This window comes from Conger conger, chromosome 19 (assembly GCF_963514075.1).
Source record: "Conger conger chromosome 19, fConCon1.1, whole genome shotgun sequence".
Lineage (NCBI taxonomy): Eukaryota > Metazoa > Chordata > Actinopteri > Anguilliformes > Congridae > Conger > Conger conger.
Genome location: NC_083778.1, coordinates 14,016,609 through 14,031,308, shown reverse-complemented (window position 1 = coordinate 14,031,308; position 14,700 = coordinate 14,016,609). Strand labels below are relative to the sequence as shown.

Below are 14,700 nucleotides of genomic sequence, written 5' to 3'. Positions count from 1 at the left end.
ACTGAAGGTTCCTAAGCGCTATATCATCTTGCCAGATAAGGAGAAGCCCGCTTCTGTGGGGGTATCAGACTGACGACTTTTGGGGTCACCCAGAGTCGCCAAAGGTATCACTGTTGCGTAGAACGCAGAAACAGCACAAAGGGCCGCAGTGATACTGTGGCTATGGATGTGAAATCACAACTTGATGGAGGGACAGTTATTATAGAGGTTATTAAACAGACTTATTATACTGATCATATTATATATACAAGCTCAGACGTTTGTGCATCTGATGAAGCCTACAACGTCTAACAGCGTTTAGATACGAATAGTTTTAAAGAAAATTGCAGGCCAAAAAAATGTAATGTATAATCTTCAATGAGTTTGACATGACATGCAGGGGATTTTGTGTGTGGGTTTAGCAACACTACATAACGGCGCACACTTCGAAACAAAGCCGAGGACTAGGACAGCTTATAATGGGGACTGCTTATTATAAGCGACACGGATGGATAGCACAGTGGGTAGCACTGCCGCCTCACAGCAAGGAGGTCCTGGGTTCGAATCCCCGTCGGCCGGGGCCTCTCTGTGTGGAGCTTGCACGTTCTCCCCGTGTTTGCGTGGGTTTCCTCCCACAGTCCAAAGACATGCCGGTTAGGCTGATAGGAGAGTCTAAATTGCTCATAGGTGTGAGTGAATGGTGTGTGTGCCCAGCGATGGACTGGCGACCTGTACAGGGTGTATTCCTGCCTTTTGCCCAATGTATGCTGGGATAGGCTCCAGCCCCCCTGCAACCCTGTTCAGGATAAGCGGGTTAGGATATGAATGTATGTATGTATGCAGATATGGTACTGAAGGTGTTTTATTGTATTGTTCTCCATCTTGGAATTCAGTGTACACCTCCCACAATGTAAATAGTATGATTAAGTTTACATAAGATCAAATAGCACCTCACATATCACGTTACATTTGTCACCAAACTGGACACACTTGTTGGGATATTAAACCTAGAACAAATATGTACCATTTTATTTTATTGCTTATTGAAATATATAACGTTTCCAAATTGATCCAGGTTATCAGAACTCTTAGGGTACATGTCATCTTTTTCATTCACTATTTGCATAATAAATGAAGAATTTTATTTTCGGTAATCTTCGGCAAATCCTGTTTCTTAGCATTAAAATCCAGTTGGAATGCACAATAACTCCAGTGGGTAGGCCAATTTGTGTGATAAGTCTTTAATGAAGATTATACAGCTTCTATTTGAAGCCAAAAAACATGACTCAGGAAAATAAAATAAAAAGTTAGGCATACACACAATTCATTTTCTCGGCTTATAAACGGAAACATTTGTGGACAGTTAAAGCACGAATACAAATTTGTGGTTAAAGCACACAATTTCTTATTTGACCCCCTTTCTTCACAGAAGTCCCCATGGCTTTCAAAAATGTAGCCCAAATGTCAATTGTGCTTGCTTTGTAAATTGCATTTACAATTTTGTGGCGTAAAGACAGGGTGATGTTTAGAATGGTTCAGGTTTGACAACTTGTTTTATTAACAGCAGTTACACCAAAGTGCCACAAGGTGGCAGTGAAGCACAAACAGGAGGAAACTGCCAAAAGTTACGAAAACTAAAAAAAAACTAAAATAAAATAAAAAATATAACAGGAAAAAACTAGGCAGTGTATAAAGGAGAGCAAAATCGATTGCAAGTTATTGTATATGTGCCCAGTGTAGGTTGCAATACTGTTTACACTATAACATCAGCAATGCAACCAAGTGCCGCACAAACCTGTCAGGGCAATGCAGCTACCCTGAATATTATGTTGATATTTTGCACTGATATGTGTTCATCCCACAAACCTGATGAGTTTCAGAATCTTTTACAAAATGTCTTTACATTCACTTTCATTTGTTCGAGATATACCAAGAAGCAGGGGTTCCAGTTAAGGGCTCTCAGTTAAGGGCTCTCTTGTCACCTATAGATTGATAACGCTGATATGTAACATTCTTACACGGGATGGTTTCATGGTTTGTTGTTGTGACTGCATCCAAATTAACGGCTATCCTCTTCCACTTTTGTAATTTCCGGCAAAACCACCTTCGCTCCTTAAAGACATGCCGCAATTGTCGAGGGCAAATAAGCGAAATGCCATTCATCAAATGGGGGTATACTGGGTCAACTGAAACTGCCTTTAAACAAGGGCTTCCCCATGGATGGTGCTGGATGGCTGCAAGGTTCTTGAGGCATTAGCACTTAATTTATCAATTAAAACAGGCGACAGTTTTAACTCCAGTTATTTTAAGACTTATTTTTTATATACAAAAATAAAATTCAAATAAGACCATGCAGCCCTGCAGGATGATGATTGGGGCCAATCATAACCTCTGCCAAAGAGATATGAAACCACAATATTTCACTTCAGCATTTGTCATTAATGCTTTACACAGTTCAGTTCATTTCAAAGAATTGATGCTACATTTTATTTCCAAAATACACATCTTAACCATACAAAAACAAGCAAGGCGTCAACAAAATAAAAATAAAAAAAAAGTGCGAAATGGTACTTTACAATGCCTGGGACCTGTTCAATAGTCAGCCGACCAGAGTCACCAAGAAATTAATCGCAATTCACACTCCAGTGCTTCGGGTGGTGGTGGTATACGCACTTGTGGTTCGCATATCACATTCACAATCAAATAACAGCTTTAATCGTCATCAGTGTGCCAGTGCGGTTTCAGTATGTTGTTCAGAATAGCAAAGCATTTCTTTCGAACAAGGCTTTACTTGTCCATCGCACGGTAGGCTATCCACTCCAAGAACGAGAGTTCAGTAAAACATGTACGAGTCACCTTGCCGCGACACCAATGCTTCTCGAACGGATCTTTTGTCGTGCCACTGCGATGTTTACCGTGTCGTTGGGATATTGCGCCGGAGAGTACATCAGACCTCCAACGGAGTCAACAAGAGCAAGGATGGAAACTACAACAGACAGCAACGTGCCAATCACGTATGCATTGAGGATCCAGGTCATCGTTACTAATGTGTCCAGAGCTGGTCCTGTGTGCGATAAATGAACATAGCAAATCAATTCGTTTTAGGCTACAACGCGGAGTGAAGACAACATGCCTATTTCTGACATTACTGTTAACTAACATTAATTAATAACTTATTAAACAAGTTACCAATTAAACCGGCACAAATGTACGTGTAGCTATGCATTATAATGAATAGCTATGGAACTATGAATATAACTATCATGCAACTGAGTTTCACGCGGCGAGGAAGCGATTGTAATCAAACCTTACCTCAGTTTTGTGAAGAGACTTCGATGTTTATGTGGGTTACTTTCTTCCTGAAATGAAAATTCTGTCTGAATCGTTTCCGAGACTGGAGTGCTTTTTTTTTTTTTGGTTAAAACCCCGCCTCCTTTATCGGTGGCAACTCACAGTGGCATTGTTCGGAGACCTGGAAATTCCCAACTGCCGCAGTCAAGACACATGGGAAATGAAAGTACCACGCTTTCACAACATTTAATGTCAATGCAACCATTCAAAAGTAAAGACGGTGAGCTAAAATGCAAGCTGTGTAAGTGCCTCTTCATAGGCAAAAATAGAGGGCATTTAACGCCATGAACTGCGCCAGGGCCCGACGTTACATCAATGTAATTTGAGAAGAAACCATGAACCAAGTTTTTGAACATTCCACATACATGAGTCAGAAATTAAAGTCTCTTGACATTACACCAACAATTCTATAAATGTATCAAAGCAGCATAGAAAATATCTTACGCCGACCTGGTGAAGCTGTTTTCAGACAGATACCAACATTGTTTCAAACCATGGCTGCCCAACCTTCAGGTTACCCAATTAGGGTTGAAATGAAAACCTGCAGGACTGTAGATCTCGGGGTACAGGGATCTACAATCAACATCTGTAATCTCGCAAAGTGCTTGCCGAACTTGCCTAGGGTCCCACTGTGTATGATGGTTCTCGTTACAACTGCAATCCCATCATTTAAAAAAGCTGTTATTTTTTTCTTGGCCGGACCCTTTTTCTTTTATTCGAAAACAAACTTAACTGGCCATGAGGGTGAGTCAGTCACTCAGTCACTGCTCAGTCAGAAATAATAATAAAAAAAGTGAGAGAGGGTCCAGTTCCACTTCTATGCTAACAGGCAAGGTTTAACCCATATCGTTTCTGCCACACGTACACCCTCCCACACCAGGCTCACCTGGTCTTGTTCTGACCAGATATCGGTTTCTCCTTTTTTGTGTTCTTGTTTATGCAGCACATGGTCAAATTCAGGTACAAAAGCAAAGACTCTAATCCGGGGGTGGGCCAGGAAGGCCACATCTGTTTCTGGGTTTCTTGCCAACCTCTGTTCTTAATTATTTAAACATTTAGACACTTATACTTCAGTTACACTCCTTGGTATGTTAATGAATGACAGCTGTGTCCTAATGTGAAACATGGCAGTAAATAAAATAAATCCTCTCACAATGTTGCTGGAATGTTTTGTTAATGTCATAACATTGCCCTACACGGCAGCAACATGACATTTTGGGAACGTTTTGCGTTAGCTAAACATCTGGTCTGAACTGATCCAGAATTTGAACCACAAGTGTACTCAGCGAATATAGCCAGTGCAGTTGGTGACAATGGAAAACCTGCCACGGAACTGTCCGGCCCTGCCTCAGTCCGAGGCTTCCAAGTCACCCACAGTCTGTTTGCAAACGGAGGATCCCGGATCCGAATCCGACTCCGCGTCTTCATTCGTTTGTTGCACCTGCTCCGAGTCGCTGACCTCCCCGTCGGACTCGGACCCGGGGCTGTGGGTGCCGACTTCAGACCCCGCCTCCGCACAGAGGTCGGCGAACGGCACTTTCCCACCCGGATCCTGGGCGAATTTGCAGATGAAATTGTTCCGCTGGCGGAACTCTCCATCGTTGAGTTGCAAAAATTCAATGCCCTCTGAAGACAAAAAAAGAAGATCAATTCGGGTCATTTGCAAGGCAAGTCATCCTGAATAAAAGCATCGCGGACGTGCTTCCTTGTTGACAGCCGGCAGACCAGGTGCTTTTGATAACCTGCCGCCCCCAAACAGCCGAGCATGTCTTCAAAGGTCCTAGGCCGGGGTTCGATTCCACTGTAACACATTGCCTTCCCTTGCAATGTGTTAAGGATTTCTCAACTAAATTTCTGCTATGCAACAAGGAAACGAAACGGGCGCTCAGCGCAGGAGGATGGACGATGAACAAACCAAAATGAAACTTCACGGCCCTGGCAACCTATACAGGAAGTGCTACGCTTTAGTAACCTAGCTCCCTTCTCAAGCATTTCAGTCTTCCTCAAGAGGAACCCTCTGCTCGTAACCCATAACCCCTGTTAGATTTCGGTGTTTTCAAGATGTAACTGAGCTAAAAAGTTGACACGCAAGTTCTGCTCCTATTCAAATGCATATCCCCACAATCACCCTGTTTTCTCCCACTCTATTTACATTTCCTTTCCTGGCGTTGATTTGAGGTCTAGGTGCCAAAACCATTTGTCTGCACAACCATTTGGCCTAACCAGGAAACCTGTCAATAGACATTATCATATCTAAAGGAGTGTTTTGTCACCATGGATGAAGCACTTCCTTTCAGATACTGATATAAACTCTGTCATTCCCAGTAAGGATTGCGTAAGACTGGTGAAAGCTCAGGAGAACGTGCACACTACCTGGAACCACGAATAAAGAGCCGAACTTGTCTTACACCCTCGAATTTCGAGTAACGACTCTTTCTTTCCTGAAACGCGATTCGAAGTACCAGCAGCGAAACAGTTAATATAGTATTGAAGAAGAAACAAGAAGTTCTTCACCCCATCCATCTATTGTTTGAAATTAAATTTTATGACCCCACCTGTGCTGGATTCTCCTTCTTTCTTCTCTGCGAGGAAGGTGCGCTGCATCATGAGTTTCTTCACGGTGTGGCACTTGTATTTGAGTTTAGGACTTGACTCAGCGTCGCCGTCTGTTACAGACAAATGTAAGGAATGCAGGTAAACTTTTTTTTTTATTTATTATTTTTTTTATCCAGAGACATCTGATTAATTCAGCAAACTACAAAAGAACGGCTATTGGAAACAACATTGTGAAAAAAAACTAAAAACATTTCAGGTTAAGACTTTGTTTTTAGTATTTATAGTGTTCCACAAATGGCCTCCTGATTCTAATTTATCCTATATTTCACGTAAAAGATAACGTTTTTCCTAATGGTAAACGGTAAAAGGTTGGCATTTGTAGAGCGCCTTTATCCAAAGCGCTGTACAATTGATGCTTCTCATTCACCCATTCACATACACACACACACTCACACACCAACGGTGATTGGCTGCCATACAAGGCACCAACCAGCTCGTCAGGAGCAATAGGGGGTTAGGTGTCTTGCTCAGGGATACTTCGACACACCCAGGGCGGATCGAACCGGCAACCCTCCGACTGCCAGACGACTGCTCTTACCTCCTGAGCTAATGACCATGTGAAGAGGATTTTGTAATCCTTTTTGCTTTGTCATGCAGAGGCAGGATATACAGTCAGGTCCATAAATATTGGGACATCGACACAATTCTCCTCTTTTTGGCTCTATACTCCACCACAATGGATTTGAAATGAAACGAACAAGATATGCTTTAACTGCAGACTTTAATTTGAGGGCATTTACATCCAAATCAGGTGAACGGTGTAGGAACAGTTTCTATATGTGCCTCCCACTTTTTAAGCGACCAAAAGTAATGGAAAAATTGGCTGCTTAGCTGTTCCATTGTCAGGTGTGTGTTATTCCCTCATTATCTCATTTACAAGGAGCGCAACAAGGCAGGGTCCGGCAAACAGGACGAAGCTGCCCCGAACCTATCCCCCCTCCTCACCGTCCCCCCAAAACCCTAGTGACATGTGAACGGGAAGGGAGGAGCGGCCAGGGCGGCCTGGGGTGGGAGGAGGACACCGGCCATGTGCAGCCCCCCACCCATCCGCCCCCCCACCCATCCGCCCCTCACCACCCCCCACACCCCCACCCACCCCTCACCACCCCCCACACCCCCAGCACCGCAGGACCCAGGGCGCCCCCCCCCCAGGCACCGCAGCGAGCACCGCCCCGCCCCGCCCCGCCCAGGGGCCGGACCCGACAAGCGCAGCCCCACCGCAAGCGGGCAGCCACGCCCCCAGGAGCCAACACGGGCACCACTGCCAGCCACAAGGGCGAGACGGGCCCCAAGGCCCCCCGGCCACCCCAACCCACCCTCCCCAAGCCCCCACCCGCCCCAGAGGACAGCGCCCCCATGGCCACCGGCCACCCTTAGGGGGCCGGACACGCGGCTCCCCGGGAACAAGCGCCCCAGGCCCCAGCCGACAAGCCCACAAGGAGCCCACGCCCGGAGGCCAGGGAGGGGAACCCCGCCGAGCCCCCCCACCCTATGTGATGTAATTAATTATCGGGGCCCAAGTGTCTTCAAATGCTGCCAATTGGTTTTTGCTGCATGCAGACATTCTCTCCATGGAAACGTGTTCTGACAGTAGATTTTTGAATTGCGTTAAATTCAGATTTTCTTTGGACTTCCAGTTCAGGAGGATAGTTTTCTTTGCGATAGTAAGGATTGTGAGGAGCCGATGGGATTGTTTTGTGTCCATGTTAAGGTTAGTGAGGTCACCAAGTTGGCAAAGGGAGGAGGAGGCTGGGATGGGGTGTTCTAGGTGCAGAGATGTAAAGTGCCATGTAAGTGGCATGTAAATAGTTATCTGGCAGTTTGTTTCTGCAGTGTGAGCATATGTTAGTATCACTGATACCCATCTGAAACAGTCAAACAGTCTTTGTCCTGTATAGTGTGTTCTGTGAAGAATTTTGTATTGGATTAGCCGTAGGTTTGAGTTTTAGGTCATTCCAAAGGTGTTTTTGCAAATTTGCAACCAAAAGTGAGGGTCAGGGTTAATAAGTAAACCTTTTTCCCATTTATGGGTTGGGAGTGAATGGGATGAATCGTACTCAGATAATCTGATATAGATTTTGGAGAGTATTTTTTGTGGTGGGAGTTTTAGAAGGTTTATTATATTTGGCGGGACTCCAAGATCCAAATGTTTAGTTTAACCTGGTTTGAATTATAGATTTCAGCTGGAGGTATTCTAAATATTTGTTTTTGTCAATACCATGGGTGTCTATTATTTGGGTAAATGGTATGAAGTGGTTACCTTGAAAAATGTGCTCCAGATGTCTAATTCCCTTATCATAACAAGTTGTAAAGTTTATAGTTTTTTTATTTTGTAGGATGTCAGGGTTGTTCCAGATGGGTGTGAGTCTGCATGGGACCAATGAGGATTTGTCCCATTGCTTTTGGTCCCTTAAAAAGTGGGAGGCACATATACAAATTGTTGTAATTCCTACACCGTTCACCTGATTTGGATGTAAATACCCTCAAATTAAAGCTGCAGGTAAAGCACATCTTGTTTGTTTAAATCCATTGTGGTGGTGTATAGAGCCAAAAAGATGAGAATTGTGTCGCTGTCCCAATATTTATGGACCTGACTGTAAAATATGATTCAGGTGATTCATTCAGATACAAGTGACATATACTCACTGCAGTCACGGCTTTCTTCAAAGATCACACAAGTACCAAGAGCATCTGCCGTAAAGAGTGGAAAAATGTTTAATTGCACATCGACACGATGCGAGACAGTTTTAGAGACTTCAGTGTCAATAATCGTATTGCACAGAAAATGCTACTGAACAGTGTCTGTAAAAAGATGCAAATTAACCTCAACATGTGGAATCCAATGGTTACAGTGTACACATATACTGTACAATCAAACAGATTCAAATGTCATGCTTGGCTGGTTATAAGTAACCAGCCATATAGCACTTGCTTGGTTTTCCTCCTACCTCTCTGGTCGCTCCTACCAGGTGACTTGGAGGGGCTCAGTCTCTGACCCCCACCCCCTACAAACTGGAGTCCCACAGGGCTCAGTTCTTGGCCCTCCTCTTCTCGCTATACACCATGTCTCTTGGTTCTGTTATCTCTTCCCATGGCTTTTCTTATCACTCTTACGCTGATGACACCCAACTCTTTATTTCCTTCCCCCCTGACACCCAAGTCACCACACAGATCTCTGCCTGCTTGGCTGATATCTCTGCGTGGATGACTTCCCACCACCTGAAGCTCAACCTTGCCAAAACTGAGCTTCTCTACATCCTTGCTAAGTCCTCTCCGTCAATCGACCTCTCACTGACTGTTGAGGACTTTGTAGTTTCCTCCTCCCGTACGGCAAAGAAGCCTGGGGTGACTCTTGATAACTGCCTCACCCTGGCTCCACAAGTATCCTCCACTGCCAGAACCTGCAGGTTCTTTCTGTATAATATACGCCGTATCCGTCATCTCCTGATGGAGAAAGCCACCCAGCTCCTAGTCCAGGCGCTTGTCATTTCCCGCCTGGATTACTGCAACTCCCTCCTAGCTGGTCTCCCAGCGTGTGCCATCAAGCCCCTCCAGCTGGTCCAGAATGCTGCACCCCGCCTGATCACCAGTCAGCCCAGGTCGACTCATGTCACCCCCGGCTCATGTCACCCTGCTTCTCATTGGCCTCCACTGGCTTCCTTTTGCCCCACGCATCCGATTCAAGGCCCTAGTGTTGGCATTTCAGGCTGCTAAGTGGACTGCCCCACCTTACATACAATCCTTGATCACTCCCTACTCCCCAGCTAGACCACTCCAGTCTGCCAGCTCTGGTCGCCTCGAGCTGCACGTTCACGCCCGTTTTCCGTTCTGGTGCCTCAGTGGTGGAATGACTTGCCTACCACTGCCAGGACAGCAGAATCGCTCCCCCTATTTTGAGACAGACTCAAAACACACCTGTTCAAACTCTACCTTAGTCCTCCCTCCTGATTTCCCCCGACCCCCCTTTCTGATATCCCAATCTTCCTTGCCTAACCCAAAAAAAATATATAATTTGCACTTATGATGACAACTATATGTTTAGAACAACATTCCATGTGTATGTAGTTATGGATGTGATGCTTTGACTTGTGGTAGAACCTATGCATTAAAAGCTTCTGCCAAATGACAAAAATGTAAATGTAATGTAAAATGTGATTATACAAAATACACTGCATGGCTGTCAGCAAAACTGAATAAATTTGGACAATCCATGGCATATCAATTTCAGAAATACCTGAAACAAAAAAAGCTACAATGACCCAAGCTACCACTTAGTGGTAACACGGAGACACTGTGGTGGAAGTAATTAAATATATATTTGAGGGGCCGTGAATAAAGGACTCATTAAAAAAACGCTGAGCTGAGTATATAACATATATATCTTTTGAGGGTGGAGAAAGCTGAACGATTGAAGTGTTTGTTTATTCTTCCAGGCATGTGCCTAAACCACTACACTACATCCCTCTCACCTGTCAGACTGCAGTCAACGCTCTCTCTACTCCTGACTGCTGCAGTCTGCATCCCGTGTCATTAGAGTTCATGGGCCCGACCGTGGTATTGATCAATATCCCCGTAAATACACAGGGACCAAATACATATTGTATGAGCAAACACATGGGCGAAGTACAAGTCAACAAAGCAGGTACCAGGCTATTAAATCCCATCTTTCTGACCAATCTTCCAAGGTCTCTACTCTCCGCCTACCTGAGAGACGTCCAGAGCAAGATGGCCAACCACCATCTAAAGTTCAACCCAGGTAAAATGGAGGTATCTTCATCCCTGCTCTAACCTCCCCCTTCTCCGATTTTTCCATCTCACTAGGGGATACCACAGTGACCCCATCCCCCAATGCAAGAAACCTCGGAGTGGTGATGGACAACAGGCTGTCCTTCTCCAAGAACATCGCTACGGTGACCCAGGCATGCAGGTTCTTCCTGTACAACATCCGGAGAATCCGACCCTTCCTCACCACCTACTCCACTCAGCTCCTCGTACAAGCAATGGTCCTGTCCCGTCTGGACTACTGCAATTCCCTGCTGGCTTCCAGCCTCTGCCATCAGACCCCTACAACTGATCCAAAATGTCTGGTATTCAATGCCCCCAGACATTCACAGGTCACCCCCCTGCTCAGCCACCTCCACTGACTGCCTGTCAAATGTAAAACTTTGGTGCTCCTGTATATATTCAATCACTTATCAAGACATATACACCAGCGAGCCCCCTCTGTTCCCCTACTTCGGGATGCCTGGCACCTCCCCCTTGCCGCACCTGCACTTCTGGCCTGCGCAGGTGCGGCATGACCTACCTGTGGATGTCAGAACAACAGTTTCTGACCACTTTCAATTGCATACTGAAGACTCATGTCTTCAGGCCGCACCTTTCCTTCCCAACCTCACCACTATGATTAGCCTTGTATATGCCTTGGATTATAATGGCACTTATATATAGATATTGTTGAATTCAATATTGTATTGTTGTACTCGGGGTATTCTAGCTGCCAACCGTGGTATGTAAGTTCATAAGTTGATGTATTCTTCAAGGATTCCAATTGTATCTGTATGATCACTCGGAACCGACTGTCCTCTAGGGTCACCTTCACACTTGTTCCTGTGTTCGATCTGCACTTTGTACTACCATGGAAAGGCTGCCTTGTTGACAGGGCATAGTCTGAAAACATGATGGTGGTTTCATCAAAGCTTCCAATAATTAATGTGTACTTCAGAGTCTGATGTAAAGTCCAGCGCGTGTTGTCGGGTTTAATTGTTTTTTAAAGGTATTTATGTAATTGCGAAAGTCCGTTGCTCTACAGAATAACTCCAGTCTTTGAATTGTGATGAAGACTGTATTCTTCTGGCTTACTTTGCCTCCAAGTGATTAATTGCTACAAGTACACAAAATGTAACATCCCTGAGAAAAAAAAAAAAAAAAGTCATGCCAAGGTCAAATGTTTCTCACACCTACCTTCGTATTCCCCAGCAAATACATAATTGCCCACTTGTATCATAGGTTGTTCAGTGTCTATTCCCTTGAATCAAAATTGAAGATACACAAAGAAGCAACGATTAATTGTCATCCTTTCACCACAGTAGAAGCAACTTACTATTTCTTGAGTATTTTTGGACGCTAAATTACACGGAAACATGACGCAATTCGCGGAAATGATGGAAAACTTACCACAACCTTTAATTTCCCCTGACATTTTGTTAAAAAGTCAGAATTTATCATCCCTGACAGCTCGACCACAACGAGTTGCTCCTGATGGGAAGAGAAGACAACAAATATGCTTCAAATGTTGAGAAAATTATCACATTAAATCATATTGTTTAAAGATAAAGTTTAAAGGCAACACGTTAAATCAAAGCATTCAATCATCAAATATATCAAAGAAACGTTTTAACCTTAGTCCCTGAATGTCGAACAAGTTCACTGTGTTTATCAGTTAGCGATTATTAATTATCATTAAAATAGGCAAGGTTGCCAGCTAGTTAGTAGCCTACGCTGAAAGCACGATTGTAGCTGAGCCAGCCAACTAAAAATAGTTCATTATTTAGCTACGACCCCAACAATCTAGTGCAATAAAAAAATTACGAAGCGTTTATACGCAAAACAAATACATGCAAGCTAGCTAGCAGCCACTGTTAAACTGCTAACGTTAGCTAGGTTAGGTAGCTAGCTACTTAGCTCGCTAGTTATTAGACAAACTCGAATGCTTCCTAACTCCTGTATCATTATCAAACGAGTGTCCGTCTAACCTCTTCTTCCCATTCATCATCCATGTTGGTGCACTTTTTCTGCCTCTTTGATAATTATTTATTTGTATTCCTGAAACGAGCGTTTGAAGGAAAGCTATCAATGGGCCATGTTTTTTTTTTTTTTTTAGGTCGCCGCGTGATGACGTACAATGAAGAACATCCCATTTAACATTTTCAAAAGAAATCACAAATATGAAACGATTGCTCACACCACTGAACTGAATATTATTATTTTACAGATGAGTGGTTCACATCCTTAACAAACACAAAAAAAAGCAAAGACAGCCGTATTAACAAAACAGGTAATGAATGACACTAGCTGCTCAGAAGCAGTTATATTTATAATAATATATTATAAATAAATAATGATGTACAATGTAATTATAAAATTCAAATACAACAAAAACAAACCTTCTTTAATATGTCAGTGCAGGCATCCTTTGGAATTGTGGTATCCTATAGCTTCTTGTTTCACTGGGGGATAAGAATGAATTAACATGTACGTAAACTCCATTACTGTGTTCCGATACTGAGACGCAGTCGTAGTTATTTCTTTATTTCCATTGCAACACACTTGAGGGTCTTCACCAAGAGAGCAGGGAGTACTGAAAACATGGGATGTGAATATTTGCGACTTTTTTTTTCTCTTTTTAGTTTTTGGAGGGGGTGGTATAATTGGAGAATTTATCATTTCAATTGTTTCCACTGAATCATTCATAATAATCATTAATATTATTAATCAATATTATAATCATCATATTTTCCACATGACAATAGAAAATAGTTCAATAGTTTCCTTGTGGTGTGAATCCTTTTGGAAGGTACTGTATTTTGTTTTTATTGTTCGTACTCATAATAGGCATAAATTTAAATCTGTAATGCCTCATCTTTGACAATGGTCCTGTCCCGTCTGGACTACTGCAATTCCCTGCTGGCTGGCCTTCCAGCCTCCGCCATCACACAATGATGGTGCACCAGTTGTCACACAATGATGGTGCGAGAATTTAGTTTAGATTACAGCCATATTTGTTAAGCGTGTCATGAATGGTTTGGCTTTGTTAATGAACAATGACCTCTTGTCCAGAAAAAGAATGCTCTCCACAACGTGTGACAAATTCCCAGAATGATATTTGGATCATTGAGGAAAATACTTTTTAATATCTTCAGAATCAACTCAAAAATCAAAATATAAACATATGCCAATAGCACTGTTAGTATCATCTCTGAATAGATCCTCTACATCATGATAATAACCAGTATAGACAATAACCAGTATTAAGATTATCTGAAGCCAGGAAAACATACAATTATATACAAAATGGCCAAACATAATGCAGTACATGAACGCTGAAGCATAAAATTAAGGTTGCCTTGCTCCAAATCTGTACTTCCCCTGCTACTTTGAATGATTTTGATGTTATGCAAGTCTTCAAAGGGAGAGGGAGAAATATCACTTGTAATGTTGATCCCACCTGACACTGCATGATGAAAAAATAAATTACAAATGTGTGAGATTCTTATGGCAGTACAATAGGCAATTTTTTTAAGTGTCCGTGTCAAAAACACTGTGATTTTTTGCTTGGTTGTGTGTTTTTATTAGTTTTATTAGATAGGGGCGAGACGCATGAATAACATTTCTGTAAGTGTGCCAGAATGAGCCAGCAGGGATCATCTGTAGTACCTGGGCTATACGTTTTTGGCTATGAGAGTGGATCAGCCGGGGGAAATCGATGGGAACAGAGGGACGCCATGCCCCTCCACTTAGCAGCGCACAATCGGGCCCCATGTACATGTGATCTGGCTCTGCTGCAACACACAAGAGAAGGACTCTTGCCAGAATATGGCGGTGGTGGTCACAAGATGAGTAAAGAGAAAAAAAAAGTAATGTCAAATTAAAACCACTATATTGGTCAAAAGTCAGGCTGCATTTCAAAAGGACCTCAAAAAGTAGATTATGGGCTCAGAAATTTTTGGAACCACTGACTGTAGCACCCTGAAAGCT

General features: G+C 43.3%; 1 protein-coding gene across 2 annotated transcripts; it reads right to left on the bottom strand.

Moving 5' to 3' along the window:
• Positions 1-1,204: 1,204 nt before the first annotated feature.
• On the bottom strand, positions 1,205-12,844 carry gtf3c6 (general transcription factor IIIC, polypeptide 6, alpha). Of its 2 annotated transcripts, none has more exons than XM_061229583.1 (7): positions 12,699-12,844; positions 12,121-12,201; positions 11,908-11,971; positions 8,593-8,637; positions 5,886-5,996; positions 3,292-4,956; positions 1,205-3,043 (listed from the first exon to the last, which is right to left on the bottom strand). In XM_061229583.1, the coding sequence occupies exons 1-6, from the start codon at positions 12,720-12,722 to the stop codon at positions 4,679-4,681; spliced, it is 603 nt and encodes a 200-aa protein (XP_061085567.1). In that variant the 5' UTR covers positions 12,723-12,844; the 3' UTR covers positions 1,205-3,043; positions 3,292-4,678. The 2 variants fall into 2 exon arrangements, with proteins under 2 accessions (XP_061085567.1, XP_061085568.1); XM_061229584.1 differs by lacking the exon at positions 12,699-12,844 and adding an exon at positions 12,345-12,653.
• Positions 12,845-14,700: the final 1,856 nt, after the last annotated feature.

Bases quoted from the DNA above. Each gene is read 5' to 3' on its own strand.
- gtf3c6 (XM_061229583.1), bottom strand. From the start codon at position 12,722: ATGGATGATGAATGGGAAGAAGAG. The intron at 11,972-12,120 runs GTAAGTTTTCCA...TTTTGATTCAAG, and splicing joins AGGGGAAATTAAAGGTTGTG to GGAATAGACACTGAACAACC. The intron at 8,638-11,907 runs GTAGGTGTGAGA...TCTTTACGGCAG, and splicing joins ATTTGCTGGGGAATACGAAG to ATGCTCTTGGTACTTGTGTG.